A 26,180-nucleotide genomic window follows, 5' to 3' on the forward strand; every position below is an offset into this window, starting at 1 on the left:
TTTTGAACAGGTTGAAATCAATAAATACGAATGCTACTTTGACGCGTAAGGTTCTATTTAATGCGTGAAAGGTGAAGATAACGAACAGTGATAATCTCATAACTCCTATAAGCAATACAGAATAGAGAGTTGGGCAAACATGGACCCCTGGACACATCAGAGGTGGGATCAGGTGCCTAGGAGGAGTAAGCATCCCCTGTTGACCGGTCGCATCCGCCGTGTTTCATAATAAATGAATACAATTTGACAGGGCCTTTTCAAAAGCACGTCTGACGGTTTCGTGCTATTTTAAAAAGTTTTTATCAATGTTTTTAACAACATGTGCAAGTATTCTAATATTTAGAGGGTGGATGTATGTATCTGATGAGATTCTGAATCAGTGTGTGTGATAAATATGATATTCAATAGTTTTGATTTATTTAATATTCAGTTATAGGTGTATTTTTTGTTGGAATAAGTGATGAGATTTTCCATTCGTAACTGTGATATGAAAATTAAACAATCGTATTTGTTTGCCAGACGCAGCCACATCTTGTTATACAATTTTAGGGAAATTCACTTCACAGTCCATAAACCTCTCAACTCCTTAGATGAGAGTAGCACACCGGTAATCGTCCAATCAAAATAAACTTTCTCATTATTTTTCTCACTCACAAACATGTCTAGTCGCCAAACACGTGTTTTATCAAGAACACATTATTATTTATGTATACATGTATATTATATGATCATTTATATTGATAAATTCTAAATTTATTAAGTTTGGTTGCGGGGATTTTAAGAAGCTTAAAGACATCTGGTGTCGTTGACAGTCTGATTATATGAGGCCCTGATAAATAGACCACGAGGCGTGCATGTTTACATACATTTTAAAAACACGAGAAAGTGTCATGTCCGGTGTCGGCAGACAAGACAAGTAACATAGACCCTTACCGGCTGACTTATTCCTCATCAATTTAACAAACTGATAAATGTGTATAGTGACAATAATTACCCGTATGTAACCTTGAAGGAAGTTGTCAATTTCTCTTTTCTTCTCAGTGCTTTCCCTTTTCATCATCATAAAATGGCTACAGGAGATTAAAACACGAGGTTTGGGAAACAAAATGGTGTTTTATTGGGTAATTCAAAAACATTAAGCAATACACAATAATTTGAAACACAATAACACTAGGTGTAAAAACATATGAACAACGTATTTCATTCCTTATACAAATGATAATGAAGAAGATGATCAAGTTGATGTTGACTTGGAAACAAATGTAATCATTTACACGACTGACATAATCGTTGTTCCCATCGTTCTATATGGATGCGAAATTTGGGGTTTGGAAACAATGAAATTATTGAAACGATACACTTAAATTTTTGTAAATTATTATTACATGTCAAGTCATCTACTCCAAATTATATGATTTATAAATGAGCTAGGTCGACCCCATTACATTTACATATAAAATCAAGAATTGTTAGTTTTTGGTGTCGGATGATGCATGGGGAAAATGAAAAATATTGTTGTATGAATTTCTTGTAATAAATTTCACAAGGGATGTCAACCAAAATTTTTTTTTTTTAATTTAAAGAAAATATTAGATGAGTGTGGAATGTCTAATGTATTGTATAATGTTGACAAAATGAATACTAACTGGATTATCTGTCATGTTAAACAAAGATTGAACGATCAGTTTATTCAAGACTTGGGTATCTAAATGTAAGGAATTTTCTAAAGGCATAACTTACAGATGTTTTATCAATCTTACTTTTAAATGTCAAGAATATATATTGTAAAATATTTGAATACATAAACAACGTATATTAACCAGGTTTAGAACCACAAATCATAAATTATTCATAGAAACGGGAAGGTGGCTAGATATAGATCGAAATTAAAGAAAATGTAATAATTGCAGTTCTGATATTGGAGATAAGATGCATTATATTCTTATTTGTCCTGCTTTAAATGATATTAGGCGACATTATATACAAGAAATATTTCATACTAGACCTGATGTTATAAAATTTCATTAGCTATCGTGTTTGCCCAACTATTTTTTTGGTATTGTTTATAGGAGTTGAGATTGATCACTGTTCGTTATCTTCACCTTTCATTTACAACCAAAAATGAAACATTACTTTTAAAATTATGTAAATACATACAATTAATTACCAAGAGAGTAAACCCTACGGGTCAAATGTATATATAACCTATCATTGTAGTTATATATTATCAATATTGTGATATATATTTATATGGATTACTTGTGCATGTGTGAATATTGGTTTTTTGAATGCTTGTTTTAATATGTTCTTTATGTTGAATTAACAGCGAATGAGAAAAAATAAAACTTGAAACTTGATACAGATGGAAAATCCTAAGTATTTGTACACCTACAGAATGTAACCAAATAACACCCACCGACGATTTTAACACATCTCAAGAGACATGCGCACATTTCACATCACTACTCTGATGGCGTGGGATTTCGGCTTGAGCATCACTGAAGAGATATTATTTGTCGAAATGCGCATCTGGTGCATCAAAATTGGTACCTTATAAGTTTTACATTACGACCCCTGGGTTGAAACCTCTGCTGGTGGACTGTTAGTCCCCGAGGGTCTCTACAGCTCAGTAGCTAAGTACTTCATTACTAGCTTGAAAATACAGATGTATATTTAACTACTGTGATAAAATTTAAAAATTCATTTCAAAATTAAGGATTATCTCCCTCATGCATAGTTCTGATCCTTAGACGAATTTGACTCCAGTCGTTGGCACCTTTTTTTTTTTTTTTTTTTTTTTTAGTTCTAACAAGTTTATTGTTATTTCGGATTTCCAATATTTCGGCTTGAGCATCACTGAAAAGACATTATTTGTCGAAATGCTCATCTGGTGCATCAAAATTGGTACTGTATAAGTTTTACATAATCCTCATGTTTTATTGCCGGCTTCTAAAGAGTTCACAAAAATTTGTATTCTGTCCTGCATATTAATTTTTGTCACTAGCAGGTCTCATCGTATCGAGCTTTTTGAGCAATCGTAGCTCAGCGTCACACTACACTTAGTACCCTTGCTTTTTGTTCCACATCTTTTCGAAAATATTTTTCTTTAAGTTTAATTGATTAATTTTATATTGTTTAACGTCCCTCTCCAGAATTTTTCACTCATATGGAGACGCCATCATTTCCGGTGAAGGGCTGAGAAATTTAAGTCTATGCTTGGCGCTTATAAATGGCATTTGAGCAGGAAGGGGTCTTTATCGTGACACGGGGCCTCGGTTTTTGCGGTTTCATCCGAAAGACTGTCCCATTTAGTCGCCGCTTACGACAAGCATGGGGTACTGAGGACCTATTTTAACCCGGATGCCCGCGGGAATAGTTTTAACTTTCTTGTAATTAACAGTTACATAATTTCTGTCTGATTACGTACAGGTTCAAATCGTCATTTTGCTTATTCAGACTTAAGCCTCATTTATTTGTTTGAACTAAACGGGAAAATGCCCACAACCCTTGATCTAGTAAGGGACTACTATATGTCCCTTAAATACTAATCACTTAATCACTTAATCTGTTGAGTAATTAATGGGCTAATACATGTAAATGTCCCTTAAACGCTAATCACTTAATCTGTTGAGTATGTAATCAGATAGTTTATAATTACATATTTAAAAATATGAATGAAATGAAGATCAATAGCTGATTGAAATATAAAATGTCATCCTTGTTTTGTCGAATGAAAATTTCATGATTTCCTAGAAAGTTATTCTAATTTGAAAAGTACCGCACGTGCCTCATATTTCACAAATGAATCAGGTAGAAATCACAATAATCCCAAGGTGGGAGTAAACCATCAATTACGTCAGTTATCTTGTACCTTGCTCCTATCACTCTCTTTGTATGATATACTTGCGAAACGGGCACCTGTCTTCAATGTGTGTTGACCTGTCTAAAGAGAAATAACTCTTGATTATCAATACTTCAACGGCATTCAAGAAGACTGAGACATCACCAGCTCTAAGTAAAATGTTTGCCCTATGTATGGCACTTTGACTCGTGGCAATAAGGGATCTTAATCATGCACCGCAACCTTTGAATTAAAATGAAATGATGTAATTCACTCTAGTTTTCATTTTTTAAAGATAATTATTTTCTTCATATATATAAATGTCAGCCATTTTTAAAAAGAATAATGTTAAAGGTTTGAATTTCAAAGTTTTCTTTATCGTATATGTTAGATAATGGGGCTCATTGCAATGTAAACAGCTAATAATCTTAATTAAAGTCCTGTCCTTTCGTACAATGTAAGAGGAGATTTGGAAATACTAAATGCGTCGTTGAAGATCGGTTCTCGATATTCGTAAATCACACATATTAGAATTTAGCTTAGATATGCAAAACAGGATTTTTTCCCTAGATTTCATAGCCCTTGGGATTAGTAATACTTAATACTAATACTCAGGTGACCGATAATGCCTGTGGGATTCTTAAACTTGTAGTGAGGAAAGTGTTTTCTTTGTTCAACGTCTAAAGAGAAATAACTCAAGTATGTTTGTGCGTCCGCAAACTTCCAGAAACGTCAGTTGTCCTCTCTGGATACACATCTCGAAAAAAAAATAATAAATTCAGTAGAAAGATTTCAAAGATTCGCAGCGGGTCAAATTCAAAGCTTTGATCGACAATCCCCTTCACTGAACCTACCTATCTACCAGGGGCGGATCCAGGAATTGTGGTTACGGGGGGCGCCACTTTATGAGGCAGTGGGTGCAAGGCGAAGCCATGGTGGGGATCTAGGGGGCGAAGCCCCCGGAAGCTCCTGTATTTTGCATATTTTATGGGGCTTGAAATATTTCTCCTATTAAGTCATTTGTACTATTTTCTATCATTTTAATAAGGTGAAATTAATAAAATGACCCAAATAAGGGGTTTTTGGAAAAAAAATAAGTTCTCCCAATAAAGAAATTTAAGAAATCAAAGGAATTTGTCATTTATTTCTCCGGGAGTGGAAGAAATTATTGCTTCTTTGTCGTTTAGGACATTTTCCGAAACAAGATACCGCGATTTACTCTAAATCCGCCACTGCCTACCCACCCACCCTCATTGCGTTGTTTGTTTCACATGTCGTTGAGAATGTTTCACTCATATTGAGGCGTCACAAGCTGTAGACGAACCACCACAAAGTCAGACCTATGCTGAGTTTAAGGCCTTATCACTGAGTGTTCTTTAACGTGCCAACGACTATCAACACAATAATGAAAAGCTACGAAATCGAATACTACTACACCAATGCCTATCTCTACAATAGACAATTACCAGGGAAAAACCCCACCCGGAATCAGCATGTTAACAATCTGTTACACAATTCGTCGTACGAAAAATGGAGAAAATCTCTTCAAATGGACAATTGTAAACGTAGCTACGCGCCTGTAAGTTGAAGTTTACTATCCATAGCATGAGGAATTAGCAGATATGAAATAGGTAAAAGACTAATTGACAATTTATGCTTCAATGAAATCAAAAGGTCGTATTATTATTAATCTAAATATTTTAAGATACAAGTAGTTAGTTTAGAGATAAACTGCAATAAGTCCTCCCTATTTAGGATTTGAGTACCAAGCAGAAGATATTTAATTTGCTGACTAACGTCGTTGTTATATCCCTGTTGTGCCTGGTAAGTACACACGTACTGTGTAAGTTCACGTGTAAATGTGCGTTAATGACGTTTTGCCACTAGAGGGGGGAGGATATAAAGTACGTGTGTTCTCGCCATTCTCTACCCATAGGTGTCGCTGCTCGCTAACATATTTGTCAATGCCGAAATTTCAAAATTCTTGTTAAACGCTTTGTAAATTGTTATACAAACGTTTAACTTTGCTTAATCAATTTATTATGCAGAATTTTAAGATAAAACTGTTTAAACGCTTATAATTGTAAACAAATTCTTGAAATTTAGATTTTAATCATAATAAAGTATTTTCTTCCGATTGTTGGTGTTATCTTAGCTACATTAATCATTCTAATTCATAAAATTTTTTCCGTTCCGTTCCGTTTTCCGTCCCGCGTTTTAGCCCCCCCCCCCCCCCCCCCCCCACACACACCTTGGGCACTGAGTCGTCGTACGTGGAAGCTTTCTGAACTTAAAATGATGCAGCAACTTAGATGGATCCCTCTGTCAGACTATTTTGTATATAGAACTATCATTCTTGTTTTCAATGTTTTACATGGTGTACCCCTACCCCCCCCCTACCCCCCCACCCCCCACCCCCCACCACCATTATTTAGATGTTTTTCGGTATGTTCATGAAATTAGCAGTAAATCTACCAGATTAAGTCAAAGTAATTCATTAATATCCAGAGAGCAAAGACACAATATTTTAGAAGATCTTTTACAATTTACGGTTCACAGTTATGGAATAATTTGCCAGAACTTTAAAAATATTACCCAACACTGGAAACTTTTAAATCCGCTTATCTTAGAAATTTTTTTCATTCGAGAAATTAAAACCATATAGATTTTTTATTATTATTATTATTATTTTCAGTTTGTTTTATTTTTTTTTTATTTTATCTATTTGTTTATTTATTTCCCGTTTTAAATATCTATATAGCGTACATGTATGTATACAACATACCTTCATATACTATTTTAGATTGTATCTGTATAATATTGCTGTCTGTATATATGTTTTCAGGACCACAATGTAAACTAGTTTTTAAACTAAACTACTTGTGCTATCCTGTTTAAATAAAAGACATTATTATTACTATTTTAAAACTTTTAATTACATATGCATCGGAAGACCTATTGATATCAATAAAACTTGGTACAAATTTTCCTTTGGTGAAAGGAATTTAAGTTTATTCAAATGATGGGACATGTCCCCTTCAAAAGGGAGATAATCAAGAAAAAGTCATAAATAATTTGGGTCATTTAAAAATCTTTTCAAGAACCACTGGACCAGGAAAGTTGCATTGTACACGATGGCTTCATTAAATAAAGCAGATTCAAGTTTCATCAATCCGTAGGCCCAAGGTGTAGGATGGAGTCACAACATGGAATTAATGTTTTCCAAGGCGATGTATTGGAAATGTTTTAGAAAATTATTTTTTTCTCAAGAACAGGGCCATGAGTAGTCATGCTAATATGTAAGTATACTAAGGTAGTGCAAAATCAAGTTTGTTCGTAGAAGTAATGTATAGGGGATCAAACGCTTTTGCATGGGAATATCTAAGTAAGCATCCTTTGAAATATTCATCTCAATAACAGCAGGGCAATGAATGCAAGTATCTTCAGGTATAGTTTAAATTGAAGTTTGTTCAAATGAAGGCCCCCGGGGATAGGGTGGGGCTACAATAGGAGATCAGAGTTTCAAATGAGAAAATAACTTGAATGAATTTAATTCAAACAAAATCTTTTCATATCCAAAAGTTGTGTAGATTCAATTTTTTTTATTTCCCCGCGATTATAGTTTTGGGCGTATTGTTTTGTCATGTCTGTCTGAAACTTGAACATTGTTTATAACTTTTTAATGCTTAGTAATAGGGCTCTCATGTTTCTTGTGCACATTCCTTATGACGAGACATTTTTGGTATCAAGGTGTTTGACCAATGCCTACTTTTAAAAAACCCAAGATATTCAATATCTCCTGAACTATTTATGGTAAAGCTTTCATAATTTCCATATAGATTCCTTATGGTAATTCCTTGCATGTAATATCTGGGCCGGGATTCATAAAGATTCTAAGAAAATTCTTAGATCTCATACTTAAGTAGTAAGAAAATTCTTAGCTAAGAAAAATACTTAAGTATTAATTCATAAAAATGTTAAGCATAATTCTTAACTAAGTTTCAATCTTAGAAAAATGAAACACTTAAGTAGAAATTCTATGGCAACGCGAACGATGTTTAACTTTACCCACATAACGTCACGAAGATGACGTCATATTGGAACTTGTTTACATTGTTTATAAATCTACTGTTCAAAGAGCCCGCAGGGCGAAAACACTATAGATAAAAGTTTGGATACTGGATTTTATTTTTTGACTTTATTCTACCCCGATACCAAGAAAAAATATTTCTTCGAGGGTTGTCCCAAAAAGTCGTAGACAATGTTAATAACTCAAGTATTCACTAAAATTTTACGTTATTATTTAAAAGCATGATTGTGTGTTTCTGCGTTTCATAATGACACAGAACACAAATTTAAAAAGAATGTTCATTTATAAGTTCCGATATGAATTGGCATTTCAGCCGAGGTATGCACAGGGGCGTTGTCCTGATGATAAATCGAGTGGTGCTGTCGACGCATAAATTTAAATGTCATAAACGTTTCACATGCCATGATCAGTTTTCCTTTTCAAAGTACTGCCCATGTGTGCGATGCATTTTTCATGACGTTTCACCCACGTGTAAAACACACCTTCAAACCACTCCTGATTCAGAAACAAATTAAAATTCTTCACTGCTCTTCTAATTTCTCCATCTGATTAAAATTTTTATTCTCAAGCTGGCCTTCAAAAGTGGAAAATATCAAAATCGAGTGGTGATAAGTCTGGGGTGTAGGATGGGTGTGGAAGTCTTTGAGATATACCGGTGATGTATAGCAGCCTTTCCCCCATAGTAGCTTTACCCCTCGGAAAAATGGCTATATAGCAGCCTTTATCCCCAGGGGGAAATTCTACTATATAGTAGATCTTCCCCCATAGCAAGGTTTCCCCCTCACGTTTTTGGTTTTGATTTTAGCAAACAAATTATAGAAAGTCAATCAGGCTTTCTACAACAAATATAGATCTGAGTATCGAAAAGTGTATGTTGCCGATAGTTTGAATGTAGATACATGTATTTTTATAGAGATACATTTTAGAAATAATATAGTTAACGGTAGTACTGAGAAAGTATAAAACATGCGAAATTATATATAATTTCATAAAAAGCATTTTGTGGAAAACAAAGAGTAAGTCCACTTACAATGTATCAGAATAAATCTTTATGTTCAATGGTGTTCTGCAGTCTTAATTGTATCGATATCTTGAATTAACAAGAGGCCAATGGGCCTTGACGGTCACCTGAGCCCATGCATAGACCTGTCTGAAAGGCTCTTATATGCACAATCCCCAAAAGCCTTTACAATTGAAACATTTGGTAGACTGCATTATGTAACCTCTTTACAAAAGCATTCAGTGTTCAATATCTCAATATATTTTGGCAGATTAATTGACGGAATTTCAGACACCATCACCCCCTCCAGCAAAGTCTTTCCCCAAAAGTATTACTCGTGTAGGCAGCATCTTGATCACCTCATCTTTCATCTTTTTATTTATCTAGTTTTCATATAACATCAAAAGAACTAGACATAAGGTTTTAAGCATTATAAACATTAACTCTCTTTGACCATTTTACCCCCCCCCCCCCCTTCCTTCCCCCATCCTGAAACCCTGCAACCTGGTTTACAAAATAAACAATTTTGTTAGATCATGAAATTTACAATTTTGTTAGAGGTTTCCTTGCCCATCATTACTATAAGCTCAGTTTGTCTGTTATTTGCCTAGTAGTAGAGAAGATTTTTGAAGGAATTGTCACTTTATGACTAATATGGCCAAGCCCTAACACAGGAACACCTGCCTCGGGGGTCAGGAAATTTACAATTTTGGTAGAGACTTTCTGGCTCATCATTACTACATGTATATATTCAGTTAGTCTGCTATATGCCTAGGAGTAGAGGAGATTTTTAAAGAATTGCATAGATTTTACAGTTTTTACCCTAACATTTAGGCCCATTGGGATGGTGGGTCATGAAATTTACATTTTCTGGTTTCTTTCTCCTACATATGTTACATACCAAATTGGGTAAAGATTGGTGCAGTAGTTTTTGAGAAGTTGTTAACACTGGACGGACGATGGACAAGGGACGACGACTGACGCAGACCAATAGCAATAGGTCACCAGAGTGACCCAGGTGACCTAAAAATGTTAATTATAAATGGTATTTATAAAATGTTATACTGAGTTCATTTAAGACTTTAAACTGTATTGGAGAACAGTTACGTAATTTATGTCCCCAAAACGGCTCCTCAAGTATCAAAGTATTAGCATTTTACAAGGAGACAAAATAGAGAGGAAATTAGTGAATCTCTTATACACGTATTCAGCTTTAGATGAATATTTATAGGATTTCCAGTTGCATTCTAGAAATGAGTTTGAAACATTCAAGAATAGTCGCTTTATCATTTTATTTGTAAAAGAATATTAACAAAATTGAATAAAATCCACAAATCATAGAGAAATGCACATGAATGTATGTGCAGGACTGCAGTTTTAACACTTGAATAATTCTATCCTACAATTTTATAAAATTGTTATATGAAACTTAAAAAGTAACGAGAGGCCCTTAAGCAACATTGCTCACCTGAGCAGCAGGTCCTAACAATAAACAAGCTTGAGCAACACTATCATTATACTAGTACTTTCAGGAAAAAAAATTCCCCAGGTAGTTTTGTGCCAAGTTTGGTTGAAATTGGTCCAGTGGTTCTGGAGAAGAATTCGAAAATGTGGAAAGGTTACAGACGGCGGACAGACAGACAGACGGCGGACAAGAGGTGATCAGAAAAGCTCAGTTTTAGGAATGCATACTAAAAATCAAAACTTTTCCAAATTATTCTTCGCATAGGAATGAAATATGATGACGTTGTCCATCTGTCAGATTAAAAATAAATGCATCTATGTAGAAATTATGTAAACGAATATGTATAAATCAAAGTACTGACAGTGCAGCTGGGACTGAGTTGCACCGCCTGGAATAATTACGATTATATCGATAACATATTCACATCTATTAATCCACCAATGACCTGAGAACAGTTGGGGGAAACGTTTCCTCTCAAAAACATCTAGTTCAATTGAAAAATCCTACTTCCCTCTAATGAGGTGTAAAGAATCATGTCCAATGAGAGAGCGAGTTGATTCCTTAGTAGCGGCAATTTGGAATCAGGGGTAGGCAACCAACAAAATTGTACAATGTAAGTTTACTCCACTATCTGTATGCAAAGTTTTTGTGTTTATCAATTGGAGAGAGTCAATTTTGATTTCTCGAACGATATATACTTATCCGTTTAATTAACAAATTCTGAGTTGCCTAAAAAGGTGCTGTTTTAAAAGCACGAACCATTCTGATTTTACATTCTAAATACGTATATGATTGTTTTACATGACATTCGACTGAATGAAACGATGTTTGTTGAATCAATATATATTTTCAAAAATCCTAATCAAGGGAATTCGGAAATTAACTATCCATATAGGATATAAAAGAAATGAATAGCCAGAAAAGGATTAATTTCAGAATGGAAAGAATATGGGAATGGTTCGCCGTAAACGTAACCGGAATGAAAAGAAGGTGGGAAATCTACTATATAGTAGGTTTTCCGTGGGGGTCATCTGGCTATAAAAGGGGGAAAATCCTACTATATAGCCACATTTCCATGGGGGGGGACTACTATATAGCCATTTTTCCGGGGGGGAAAGATGGCTAGGGGAAAAGGCTACTATACAACACTGGCCGATGTCATGTGAATTCAAGTGACCCTTTGGGGCTACGATATGGGGTCACAATTTTTAATGGGAATAATCTTTCAAAAAATGATTTGAAAATTACTACAACTGAATAACATAAGCTCAGGTGACTCAGGTGAGTAATTTGGCCCAAAAGGCACCTTACTTTTTAAGTATATATAACGGTCTCGTTTTTGTTGTTTTAAAATTGAATTGGAAAGGTTGTTCACCGTTCTTTCCAATACCACGTCATCGGATAAAATAACTCGTTAAATAGCTAATCATTTTACCACGTCATCGGATAAAATAACTCGTTAAATAGCTAATGATTTTAATCAAAGTCCTGTCATTTCGTACAATGGTGGAACGGTCTTAGAAATACTAAATGCGTCATTATGTGCAGGATCGGTTCTCGATATTTGTCAATAACACTATGTATGCATTAATACATATCGTATCAGTTTACCACCCTATCAGACGGTTATTTTAAAAGAGTTAATGTGCATGTTTAAACCTACTTGTATATAGTCGGATGGAACCAATTAAATTCCATTCTTTATTTGATCAAAGCCAGATCACATTGGTACATGAGGTAAAAACAAACATATATATATATATATATATATATATATATATATATATATATATATATATACGTATTTAATCAAATTTTACGTTTTTGGATCACAAAGCATTGAAAAATAAGCACACATTCACTAATTTTAATACTATCATATTGATTGTATTCATTAGCTCATCAAAATTAATAATAGTGTATGTATTCTCACATTTGTTTTTACAAACACTTTTCTGTAAGAAATGTTTTTCTGTCGTTTGAAAAATGTGTACAGTCCATGGCATTATGAAATTCATCATCAATACTAATGTTAATGTACAATGCATATGTCCTTCTATTACCGTCTACTTTAATTCATTCAATGATAATTACAAGTCCACAATCTAGTAAAAAATTATCCTAGAGTCTATAGACAAATTAAACTGATAATTTTGAGACAAAAAATTTATTTGTATAACATTTTTTCACCACGATATGATAAATAAAAAATAAAGTACATTTTTATGGTTTGATGAAATAATATGTTTTCTCGTTCTTACTACATTTGTACTATCTATATTTCCATCAAAACATGTAAATCGAGAATAAATTCATGGTGTTTTAAGTTTCGATATACTGCTTAGATAATCCATATAGGAGAAGTGTTCATAAGAAAGCTATTTTAACACCCTCCACCCCTCTTACATCCACTATAACTTTTTGGATCCTCCTGTCCCAACAATATGCACATCTACAAATGGCAATCAATTTGACATCCTCCATCCCTCTTAGGTTCAACTTTTTGGAAATGATTAGATCCGCTCATCGGCACAATATGCACATCTGCAAATGACAATGAAGCATTGTACAAAGTCTGTCCGATGAGCCATATAGGAGGAGAGGCGTTCACAAGATTTTGTGACAGAGAGACGGATGGACAGAAAGTACAAAACAATATGTCTCCCTTTGGAAGAGGGGAAACGTAATTTTTAAGCAGCCCTCAAGTTCCATTGAGAAAGTTACTGAAAGTGAGCATGCTCAAAGACACAAATATGGAAATTCGGCCAGCTAAATCCTTCCTTATAGGTAGTTTGGACACCCGAGTAAAGTTTTCCCATACATACATGTACATACATATATACAACTGTACATTACATGCAACATCGCATATTCTAATAAAATCCACGGGCAAACGTTTTAGATTCAAAAGCTCCAAAAAAAAAAAAAAAAAAGATTGTTCAATGTCTAAAGAGAAATAACCCGAGTGTGGTTATACGTGAGTGAACTTCGACAGCAATAGAATTAAGTATTGCATTCTTATCTTCTAATTTTCGAGTGTCCAAGATTGAAATGAGGGGTCTCAAAATTATGAAATTTATTCGGTACGGAGGAGTGTTTCAGAACAGAAAGCGCTCGCTTTGTATCCGGGAAGACGTCGGTTCGTAGCCGAGTTATAGTAGGGTAAATACTTTAATGTTCTTTCTTATAATCGTACCAATCACATTCATCCATTGAAAACCGACACATGCGCAGTATCATTACCAGAGCGACATATTGCTACTACACTAACCGTCGTAAAAGGCAGGGTTAGGAGGGTAGAGTTTGAATATCACAATATATCATCGGTAGTTCTTACCTTAATAACGAAGGTCCTTTGTCGCGACAGACGTCGAAAAGTTAAAGAACCCTCACTTCTACGGTCATAAGGGCTAAGCATAGGTCTAAATTTGTGGCGCTTCACGTTTAACTGATGGCGTCTCAAAATGAATGATGCATTCTCAAATTGACACTCCCCTCAAATTGTATTGCTTTTTAGGGACTTAAAACATCATCATCCTTTCCTGTTTTTGATGTTACAATATACGGTACCGAAAGCTGAGATACTGTTAAACTGAGATTTGATGTGACCTAAAGCTGAGATAATGTTAAACTGAGATTTGATGTTACCTAAAGCTGAGATAATGTTAAACTGAGATTTGGTGTTACCTAAAGCTGAGATACTGTTAAACTGAGATTTGGTGTTACCTAAAGCTGACATAACATTAAACTGAGTTATGAGGTTACCTAAATCTTAGATAATGTTAAACTGAAATTTGATGTTACCTAAAGCTAAGATACTGTTAAACTGAGATTTGATGTTACAACATACGGTACCTAAAGCTGCGATACTGTTAAATTGAGATTTGATGTTACCTAAAGCTGAAGTACTGTTAAACTGAGATATGATGTTATCTAAAGCTGAGATACTGTTAAACTAAGATTTGATGTTACCTAAAGCTGAGATACTGTTAAACTGAGATTTAATGTTTCCTAAAGCTGAGATAATTCTAAACTGAGATATGATGTTACAACATACGGTACCTAAAGCTGAGATACTGTTAAACTGAGATTTGATGTTTCCTAAAGCTGAGATAATGCTAAACTGAGATATGATGTTACCTAAAGCTGAGATAATGCTAAACTGAGGTATGATGTTACAACATACGGTACCTAAAGCTGAGATACTTGATTTTACCTTAAGGTGATATAGTATTAAACTGAGATAAGATGTTATCTAAAGCTGAGATAATGTTAAACTGAGATATGATGTTACCTAAAGCTGAGATGATGTTAAACTGAGATATGATGTTACCTAAAGCTGAGATGATGTTAAACTGAGATATGATGTTACCTAAAGCTAAGATAATGTTAAACTGAGATATGATGTTACCTAAAGCTAAGATAATGTTAAACTGAGATATGATGTTACCTAAAGCTGAGATAATGTTAAACTGAGATATGATGCTACCTAAAGCTGAGATAATGTTAAACTGAGATGTGATGTTACCTAAAGCTGAGATACTGTTAAACTGAGATTTGATGTTACAACATACGGTACCTAAAGCTGAGATAATGTTAAACTGAGATTTGGTGTTACCTAAAGCTGAGATAATGTTAAACTGAGATTTGATGTTACTAAAGCTGAGATACTGTTAAACTGAGATTTGATGTTACAACATACGGTACCTAAAGCTGCGATACTGTTAAACTGAGTTATGAGGTTACCTAAATCTTAGATAATGTTAAACTGAAATTTGATGTTACAAAATACAGTACTTAAAGCTGAGATACTGTTAAACTGAGATTTGATGTTATCTAAAGCTGAGATACTGTTAAACTAAGATTTGATGTTACCTAAAGCTGAGATACTGTTAAACTGAGATTTGATGTTACCTAAAGCTGAGAAAATGCTAAACTGAGATATGATGTTACAACATACGGTACCTAAAGCTGAGATACTTGATTTTACCTTAAGGTGATATAGTATTAAACTGAGATAAGATGTTACCTAAAGCTGAGATGATGTTAAACTGAGATATGATGTTACCTAAAGCTGAGATGATGTTAAACTGAGATATGATGTTACCTAAAGCTGAGATGATGTTAAACTGAGATATGATGTTACCTAAAGCTGAGATGATGTTAAACTGAGATATGATGTTACCTAAAGCTGAGATGATGTTAAACTGAGATATGATGTTACCTAAAGCTGAGATGATGTTAAACTGAGATATGATGCTACCTAAAGCTGAGATGATGTTAAACTGAGATGTGATGTTACCTAAAGCTGAGATAATGTTAAACTGAGATATGATGTTACCTAAAGCTAAGATAATGTTAAACTGAGATATGATGCTACCTAAAGCTGAGATGATGTTAAACTGAGATATGATGTTACCTAAAGCTAAGATAATGTTAAACTGAGATATGATGCTACAAAATACGGTACCTAAAGCTGAGATAATGTTAAACTGAGATTTGATGTTAACTAAAGCTGAGATACTGTTAAACTGAGATTTGATGTTACCTAAAACTGAGATAATATTAAACTGAGATATGATGTTACCTAAAGCTGAGATGATGTTAAACTGAGATTTGATGTTACCTAAATTTGAGATACTGTTAAACTGAGATATGCAGAGAGTACATGTATGTTTATTCTTGAAAAAAAAAACCAATACGCGTATTGACATCACATGAAAACCCGCAAAAGGGTGACAATTACGGACAAGCTTAGAGGCAAAAGTACCATCTCTTAAACATGTACCAAAAGAACGGAAAATAATGAATTCTCTGAAAAATTGGGAGATGCACAAACACGGAGTGAACTACATTATTAGTTTTAAGCTATGGAAGACGGGTGTCTCTCCAGATACCCTTTCTCGATAAACATCTCGGAAAAAGTCAGCGGAGGTTCTCCAAAAGATTTGCAGCTCGTCAGATTGACGTATTTGGAAGGTACATGATCTTTCCATTCCGTATGCGTAGGAAGAAAGATAACGTACAGTGTGCAATAGGAAAACGCATGTTATCTTGTAACATTTCATTCTAGACTGCTCGATTCTATTGGTGAATAAAAGTCGCTAACATGTTAATACTGGTTGTTAACATGCTAATACTGGTTGTTAACATGCTAATACTGGTTGTTAACATGCTAATACTGGTTGTTAACATGTTAATACTGGTTGTTAACATGCTAATACTGGTTGTTAACATGCTAATACTGGTTGTTAACATGCTAATACTGGTTGTTAAAATGTTAATACTGGTTGTTAACATGCTAATACTGGTTTTTAACATGTTAATACTGGTTGTTAACATGCTAATACTGGTTGTTAACATGCTAATACTGGTTATTAACATGTTAATACTTGTTGTTAACATGTTAATACTGGTTGATACTGGTTGTTAACATGCTAATACTGGTTGTTAACATGTCAATACTGGTTGTTAACATGTTGATTCTGGTTGTTAACATGCTAATACTGGTTGTTAACATGCTAATACTGGTTGTTAAAATGTTAATACTGGTTGTTAACATGTTAATACTGGTTGTTAACATGCTAATACTGTTTGTTAACATGTTAATACTGGTTGTTAACATGCTAATACTGGTTATTAACATGTTAATACTGGTTGTTAACATGCTAATACTTGTTGTTAACATGTTAATACTGGTTGTTAACACGCTAATACTGGTTGTTAAAATGTTAATACTGGTTGTTAACATGCTAATACTGGTTCTTAACTATGTCATTTAACACGTATGTCGAGCTAACATTCAAATCCGAATCACAATAGTCAATGCCATTCTCTGTTGTCTGTCATTTCACATTTTAGTCTTCTCCTCCAGAATTTCACTTAGTAGAAATTGTCCTTAAGTGAAAGTATATTCAAGTTTATGCTAACGCAGGGCAATAGCCCTTTTAAGGGAATATAATTAAGAAAAGGTAAAAATAGGGTGGGGAATATTATCAAAAACAGGTCAGAAAGGTTAAATATTACATGATAGCTTCCTTAGATAAAGCAGATTCAACTTAATGTTCTCCCAGGGTTAGAATAGGGTCACAGTAAGTTTTACATAGCAATGTATAGGAAAATATTGTAGAATCTTTAAAAGAACAACAGGGCCATGATAAGTCATGTTAATATGTAACCATACCTAGGTAGTGCAGATTCAAGTTGGATCAAATTGTGGCTCCTTGAAGTAAGGTCGGGGCACAATACGGTATCAAAGTTTACATGAAAATGTATACGAAAAGCATCATTTAAGATCCTCTCAATAACAGCAGGGTCATGATTAGTCATATTGAAATACAAATATGTTCAAGTACATTTGTAGTTTAAATACAAGTTTATTAATTACCTTGACTTTAGAGTTTGATCTATTAGGAAAACGTAACCTACATGTATATAAAATCTCAATAACTAATTTAAGAAAGGGCTTTAATGATGTGTTTATAGATTATTTGTTTAGAAACCTTTCATTTAATACTATGATCTTTTGACTTTGTGACCTTGATCTTAGAGTTCGACTTTTTGTTAAGAAAACCTAACATGTTCAATGTCTCTTGAACTATATTAGGTAGAGCTTTTGTGTTATGTATAGAGATGTTTCATGATATGATCTATGGTGTTTTTACCATGCATTCTCCTTAAGATCAAGGCCATTTTAGTGATATTGGTTCTAAGGCATACCGGTATCGGTTATCACGTGAGCCTTTGGAGGTGGGTTGAAGCTACAACATGGGACAACAATTTTAAAAGGAATAAAGTTTGAAAAAAAGTTATGAAAATCACAAAAGCAGAACCAAGGTGACTCAGGTGAGCAGTGTGGTCTTTAGGCATCTTGCTTTCTTTATATAGCTATTTGTCTTTTTTGTTAAGAATTTGAATTTGAAAGTTTCTTTACCTTTCTTTGAAATATCATGTTATCAAATGATATAGCTCGTTAAATAGCTATAATTTTAATCAGATCTTTTCGTACAGTGGAGGAGATCTAGGATTACTAAATGCTTCATTATGTGAAAGATCGACTCTCCATTTAACAAAGACTTAGTGACAGCTGCACTCCAATCCTAAATAGCCGAGGACCTCTTGCAGTTTATTTCTAAAAGAAATATTTGTATGAAAGCTGAAGATGACGATCAGTGATCAATATCATAATTCCTATAAGAGAGTTAGGCAGACACCGACCCCTGGACATACCAAAGGTGAAATCAGGTACCTAGAAGAAGTAAGCATCCCCTGTTGAACGGTCACACCCGCCCTGAGTCCTATATCTTAATAAGGTAAAATCAGTGTGCCAGGAAAGACCTAATAATTGGTATGAAACACACCAGACAGCATTTGACGTATTGTGAGCAAACCTCTGGCGGAAATTTTTACTTAGCGTAAACTATCGTTGTGACGTATAATCTGGACAAAGAATGGCGCTATCCTTCACTTGAAATTTTATTAGAGATCATGCAATTCTAAATTCGGAAACAAAACAGTACATATGTATTGCACACAGAGCTCCACCACATATAACTGAGTACATGTATATACAAGTATGTGTATCAAAGGTCAAAAAAGGGAAAAACCTCACGTAGCAGTATACAACGGTAAATTAAAAGGATGTTGGCAAATTCGACGTTGGTTTCCATCAAATCGAATTACTTTTCTAATATTCTTATATTTTACATTTCCAACATTCAGCTGAGATGCTTAATTTAATGCAATGGTTTTTGTGTAAAAACTTATCTCATGATAAACAATTATAAATCGCCTTTGTAACATGGACGATGAGAAATCGGAATTCTCTACCTCTAGAAATAAGACAATCTACGACTCTCGAGTTCGTTTAAGAATTGCTCACAGCTCCAAAAGTCTCCCTCTTCCATCCGTTTTTGTTTCTTTTGGAGAACGAACCTATCGGAATGTAATTTATATGATTCTAAGGCACAGATGTGTATCGAGTTTTAGTTGTAACATTTTTGACAGTCCTTCTTGCTCTTTTGGTAAAAATAAAAGATACCAATCACTTCTTATGTGCAAAAATAAACCGCTTCAAGAAAGTATTTATTCAATATTGTTATTTCTAAATTTCTCAAAAAAAACCCTCACGATTTACTATGGGGAGATAGCTCAAGTAGTATTATAGAGACTGATTTTCCAATGTGCATTTCTATGATTGTTTTGTGTTAATAATATATTCTATTTCAATATAGATGTAACACACCTACACCAACTTGTAATTCTGTACATGATATTTATTGATATGATTTATTATAATATTGCTTTTATGTACGCAAATCATCTTTTGACCGTTGATAATTCTTGAACGTTATTTTGAGTCATTACATGTAATTGTTATATAGAAGAGGTGCTTTAAGTTTTAAATATTTCTGTCCACATCTGGACATGTTCAAATGAAATCATAAATCCTTGGCAAAATATTACTAATGAAACCTATCAAAAGAAGTTTGTAAATTCCTATACGCTAGATATAGTTATAATTCCTGACAACTTGTGTATGATTTTTATTGGGATGCAATAGAATGCCCTTTCCCGGTCAAATCCATGCCTTAGGAATTTAAGGAGTAAAAAATTAAGCGAGCTAAAGCAACGCATTGACCGAGAAAAGATCAATGGTTGCTCTATTTTATGATCGAATAAATAATGCTTCAAAATTCATCTTTGTTTCATTTGAAACTTTCAAGAAAAACCAGTTACAATATGATTGGTGATAAATTGATTTTTAGTTATTTCCGTTATGATTTACAATGAAATGAATTGTTTGATATCGTCAAATGTGGCAAATTTGATGCCAAAGATATTCTGCGCGATTCGAAATCGGGGTAAAAGTCCTTTCTCCACTAAATAGCCTGAAAATATTTTTAAACAAACATCGATTACGCCTAATGAAAACTTTACTGAAAAAAAATAATACTTCGAGAAAAAAACCGAATAGCTGTCACTAGCGTAAATAAAATGTTATGAAAATGATTTATGCTTCATGTACCCCTGAGTAAACACATTTTATATTTTTGAGGCATCTAATATACCTTTTTAAAAACACACTACATAATTTCATTTTAATTAGCTTTTCAAAGACCGAGAGTGCGAGATACTTGCGGGAACCGCATGCACGAAGTCAAAATGCAAAATCTTCATTGATGATATCGAAAATTACAAATGAATTGCGACTAAACTTTGCTTTTGTAGCCCTCCATCTTAATTCTATAAGCATCAGGAAAACAAATCATAGTTACGTTATAAAAAATGTTTGCTGCGACCTACGAAATTCGTACATACGAGTACGGGACACGGGTGTGTATATACACGCACTGCTTACCATGCGGAAAGAGATCTCGGATGTGACGTAAAGCAGTTTTTTCCGTTAAGTGTTAAATTTGGGTATTGTAGAGGCCTAGTATCATACCGCCATTTTTTATTTGCTTTTGCCCCCAAATATATCTGCAATAACACTACAAATTTGTGCAAGAAAGATAACTCCGTATAGCAGTTTTTATGTCAAAGCGCTTTCGATTTGAAAGTAAACAAACTACATTTTATTAAAGTCCGTTGTTTCTGCCGACAGTAGAAAGTTTTGACGATAAGATATTAACACAAGACAACTTTTATGGCTTGCAACTCTATGTTTCCAAACTATTCTCCGCAAAAAAATGTTTGTATACCTATAATCTAAAACATTGACAAATTTGAGACCAGCGGAAAGATCCGGTATGCTGTATTTCCCCCATTTGACCATTGACCCTTAACAAAGTTTGAACATGCAATAAATCTTTGTAATGCTACTATTCAGAGTTATGCAGTTTTGAATTGGTATTCGAGGTTTTTATGTAATTGACTTGTATGTAGTGAGAGGTAATAATATGTAACTCAATGCAATCAAATTTTCATTGTGTCAGAATGGATTGCTGTTGATGAAGGAGGTGATGCCTTGCTCTCCATCTCAGATTCGTCAATAATATCCTTGGTGTTTTTTTCTTGCATATCATCACCATCATTTTTAGGCACACTTTCTTTTACTGTGTCAACTGGATACCGTCCTTTAACTTTTTTCCTGTATAGTACAATTCCAACTCCCATCAACAGGACAACAGCTAATACAGACACCACGATTGCAGCGATAACCCCACCGTCGTCGGTATTTTCGGAAGTACTCGCTAAACCAACGCCATTGTTACCTGAGGAAGAACAAAATATAAATTAACTTAATGAATTAAAAAGATTCTAGTCACATCTGACCACCTAGCTGAGATTTGGGCAAACACGGACCCCTGGACACGCCAGAGGTAGGATCAGGTGCCTAGGGGGAATAAACATCACCCGCCATATATATATAACGATGAATAAGTATACATGATCCACATTTAATTAATTACACTTAGCGCTTTCGCCGTGTAGTTCGGCTCTTCAGATATATATATAAGTACTGAAAAGACCACGATACTGTCGGTTATTTAAACACCAACATGCAAAATAAGGTTGAAATTCTATATACAACGTCGAAACAACGAGTAGACGATTATCAATAATCACAGGTTTTGCTGTATGATTGCTAATTCAACAAAACTGAATACAACATTGAAGAGAGAGATGAGATGACTGCATATGCAAATATTTACATTCAATGTGTTTACCTTTAATAGTAAAATTTAAGTAATGGAATAATCGAATTTCAATGTTAGAAATTCATGAGTTTTTTTTTTAAATGATAAATATACTAACATGATACGTTGCAGTTCATACCCTCATACATTTTCAAAAATTCTTGAATATACAACAAAAGACAGATGCATTCGTATTTATATCTACATGTATTTGTATACAATTATACCTGTAGATACAATGAGAGATATTGGTACAAAGACTATACAACATTAATGAACACATTGTCTTATTCGATACATGCATCATTTGATATAAAGGAAAAGCAAACTGACAAACTCAGGGTTCTGTTGTTTCCATATAGTCAGGATTATAAACGAAAAAAACTTCTAATGTCGTATCATTCTCCCAGGTTGAGTTATGCACGTGTAGTTACATGTACTCCAAGGGAACCATTATGATCAACAGTTTCAAAGCTTGCTTCAAGATTATAGCAGGTCTGGAAAAGCTTGTAGAATCTAAGGCAATCAAAGTAATGGTCTTACCATAGACAAACACTTTTCTCACAAATCTCGTGGTATATTCGGGATGGTCTGATTGAGCTAAACATGAATGAAACAATACTTTGCAATATCAAAAGAGATTCGTGTATGTTAAAAAGGATTCCTGTTGATTTCAATGATTTGCTTTTGTCTGCATGTGTGTCGTATTTTGTACCGTATCAGAGTTCATCCCAGTTTTACCTGTGATAGACTGATTGATGTTGCTTGCGAACTAGTAGGTGTCAATTTACTATGTTGGGTGTGTAGTTTGCATCTCTCTCTCTCTCTCTCTCTCTCTCTCTCTCTCTCTCTCTCTCTGTGTGTATGTCTGAACGTTTCAGTTTATTGACTTCACATGATGATTACAGCGATCTCTACTGCTGCAGAAAAGGAAAGTGAAGCCTCGTCGCACGATTGGACACTCCGAATGCTCTTAATCATTACATTACTTAATTTTGAAGCTTCACAGAATATCTAGAAATATGTGGGATAATTTATGGATAAGTACTATATCAAATTCAACCACATGACTTGCTAAACTTAACCAGTCAGATATCACGATATCTGCCACCCCACCATATACAGTTTACATTTACCAATATTTAGTTAGTATTAATATACATGTATTTTTGTTTAATGTTTTACTTTTCTCGATAGATACAATGACCTATCAACTATATATATATATATATATAATACAAAGTATTTAGAGTTATTCTTATTAAGGGGGTTTCTAAACAAAAGAAACATGAGGGGGGTTGATTTGTACATCTGGTTATTCATGCTTTAGTAATTTGGCATGCAGTTCATACCTTCAGCAGTGGTTGATTGTGTCGTGGGTCCATTCGTTGTTTCTAGAAACACAACTTCAGACATAAATATACAGTAAAAATGGAAATTATGGAAAATATCATCACAGTATCTTTAGGTACGAAGCACCTTTCGTCGGTGCCGAACGTCTAATCTTTCTAAAATGGTATGTTTACGTGCAATCACTCAAAAACATTTACAGGTAAAGTACACTTGTCTTATCAGGTACTCTTGTGATTATATGGGTTTTGATTAAAAAAAACAAAACAATTTAGAGACATAGACATACAGCAAACATGTATTTATCAATGATAAGACCAATGGATATATGAAACTTGTGCTTCTGATCATTTAACCATATCTCAATTTTGTATACACAGAAAGTTGACTTGCATATGTACAAAAGCGACATGGTTATAAAGTCTCCGAAAAGAATTATGCAATAATGGTATTACATATTAAACTTCGGGGCGTTAACTCTCATTAAAAAAAAAAGAATAGATTGGATTAAATACGTGTAAATAAAGTAAAAAAAATTTGAAAGGGTTGACATAAGGTAAAGTAATGTATTCATGATTGTTTGTTATACTGAAGTTTCATTATTTTCGTTGAATACAATTTTTCGTTGTTTTTGTCGTTGTTTCAGATCATCAAGTGATCAAAGAAGTTAAATATTCCATAAAAAAGAGAGACCCTACAGTAGCTTTCCAGGAATTTAAATTTCAACGAAACCTTATAAAATGATCTATACGAAATTCTACCCTTTCCACATTGCAGAATAAGATCAATGTTGTGAAAGATATGAGTAGTTTCGAGAATGATACATACAAAGGCCATTTGGATCAGATAAACAGATATGTGTAATGCATATGAAATGCATTTCAATCCCTTCTCACACGAAAATTATATACTACTAAAGCTGAAGAGAATACGAACTGCTAACCAACATAAAAAAAAATGTTTCAAAACTGAACTTGAATTTTATACTGCCATTTATCTATTGCTCTTATATGTTGCTATAAACCATGATGAAGGGGTCAAGTCTGAATTCTACTTCGCTGTAACAGTAAGCTCGTTGAATTTTATTCCATTTGTATCTAAAATAGGGATAAATTTTAAATTGGGCATATGAACCTTGATATTTTACAGTTATCCTTGATGCAATAAGAAACAGTAAGGAATTACAGAGTTGTATTCCTGCGAATTTGCAAACGATAAAATAGTAAATGAGACTGATACTCTGTACAGAAGGTCAAATAAACGAGTGGGTGATCATTAAGAATGTCTGGCGGACTTTGGTACATGAAAGTTTTTCTAATCTATGATGTTTAATGTTCTTACCAGGGACAAATTCATTTCTAACAAATCTCGTGGTAGATTTAGGATGTTCTGATTGATTTTATTTTTCTGTTTTCCGCCACACTTAACAATATTTCAGTTATATGGTGGAGCCCAGTTTTTATTGGTGGAAGAGAGAACCCAGATATAATGTACCTGGAAACAGACCACCGACCCTCCGAAAGTAAACTGGGAAACTTTCTCACTTACCGGCGCGAGTGGGATTTGAACCCGCGCCGACCAGAGGTGAGAGGCCGTGATTTCAAAAATTTCGGTTGAGCATCACTGAAGAGACATTATTTGTCGAAATGTGCATCTGGTGATACCGTATAAGTTTTATATTATGACCCCTGGGTTGTGGCCTCTGCTAGTGGACTGTTAGTCCCCGAGGGTCTCTACATCCCAGTTTCTAAGTACTTCGTAACTAGCTTGAAAATACGGATGTATATTTAATTGCTATGATAAAATTTAGAAATTCATTTCAAACTTAAGGATTGTCTTCCCTCATGCAGAGCTCTTATCATTAGACGAATTTGACTCCACTTTTTGGCACTCTGTTTTCCCTAAAATAGCTCTTACAAGTGCATTGTTATTTCGGATTTCAAACATTTCGGTTGAGCATTACTGAAGAGACATTATTTGTCGAAATGCGCATCTGGTGCATCAGAATTGGTACTGTATAAGTGTTACATTGAGCGCAATGTTCTAACCACTCGGCCACGGAGGCCCCTTTTTCTGATTGAGCTAAACATGTATTGAAATAAAATTATAGTATAAAATGATTTGTGTACATTACAAGATTCGTGTAAATTTCATGTCTGGATATGTGTCGTATTTTATACCACATCAGAGTTCATCCTAGTTTCACCTCTGGGTAGACTTAACTAGTATGGTGTTCTCCGGTGTTACATGTAACTTACAACATCGAGTATGTGATTTGCAATTCTTTCTCTAACGTTACTATCTCTCTCTGTGTGTGTGTTCGCACGCGTGTGTGTGTTTGAAAGTTCCGGTTTATGACTTACATAATGATCATAAGATATAACATCCACAACGATCTCCTGAGTTGCAGACAAGGAAGGTGCAGTCTTATCGCACGATTGGACACTTTAAACTCTCTTAATCATTACTTTACTTCATTCTAAAGTGTCATAGAATATTTAAAGATACGTGGGATAATTTACGGGATAATGACTGTGTCAAATTCAACCACGTGACATGCAAAACCTAACCAGTGTGACATCACGATATCTGTGACTCCTCATATACAGTTTACATCGACCAATATATAATTAGTAATCAATCTCTTTTTATTTAATGTGTTATATTTTTCGATAAATACAACGACCTTACAACTCTGAATATATATATATATATATATATATATATATATATATATATAATATAATATAATATGATATAAATTATGAACATAATGAATGAATGTCTAGGGT

General features: G+C 34.0%; 1 protein-coding gene across 44 annotated transcripts in view; it reads right to left on the reverse strand.

Annotated features, from left to right (window-relative positions):
• Positions 1 to 18,853: 18,853 nt before the first annotated feature.
• The window catches only part of LOC125665927 (mucin-22-like), a 122,368-nt gene continuing 115,041 nt past the window's right edge, over positions 18,854 to 26,180 (reverse strand). For 29 of the 44 annotated variants that reach the window (XM_056151151.1, XM_056151158.1, XM_056151157.1 and 26 more), the window contains 3 exons: positions 23,391 to 23,444; positions 22,582 to 22,638; positions 18,854 to 21,612 (listed from right to left, as the gene is read on the reverse strand). In XM_056151151.1, coding sequence (XP_056007126.1) covers positions 21,314 to 21,612; positions 22,582 to 22,638; positions 23,391 to 23,444 — 410 coding nt within the window. In that variant the 3' untranslated portion in view covers positions 18,854 to 21,313. The remainder of the gene's footprint in view (positions 21,613 to 22,581; positions 22,639 to 23,390; positions 23,445 to 26,180) is intronic. The other 15 variants (XM_056151180.1, XM_056151178.1, XM_056151177.1 and 12 more) reach the window with 4 other exon arrangements.

This window comes from Ostrea edulis, chromosome 10, assembly GCF_947568905.1.
Source record: "Ostrea edulis chromosome 10, xbOstEdul1.1, whole genome shotgun sequence".
NCBI classification, from domain to species: domain Eukaryota; kingdom Metazoa; phylum Mollusca; class Bivalvia; order Ostreida; family Ostreidae; genus Ostrea; species Ostrea edulis.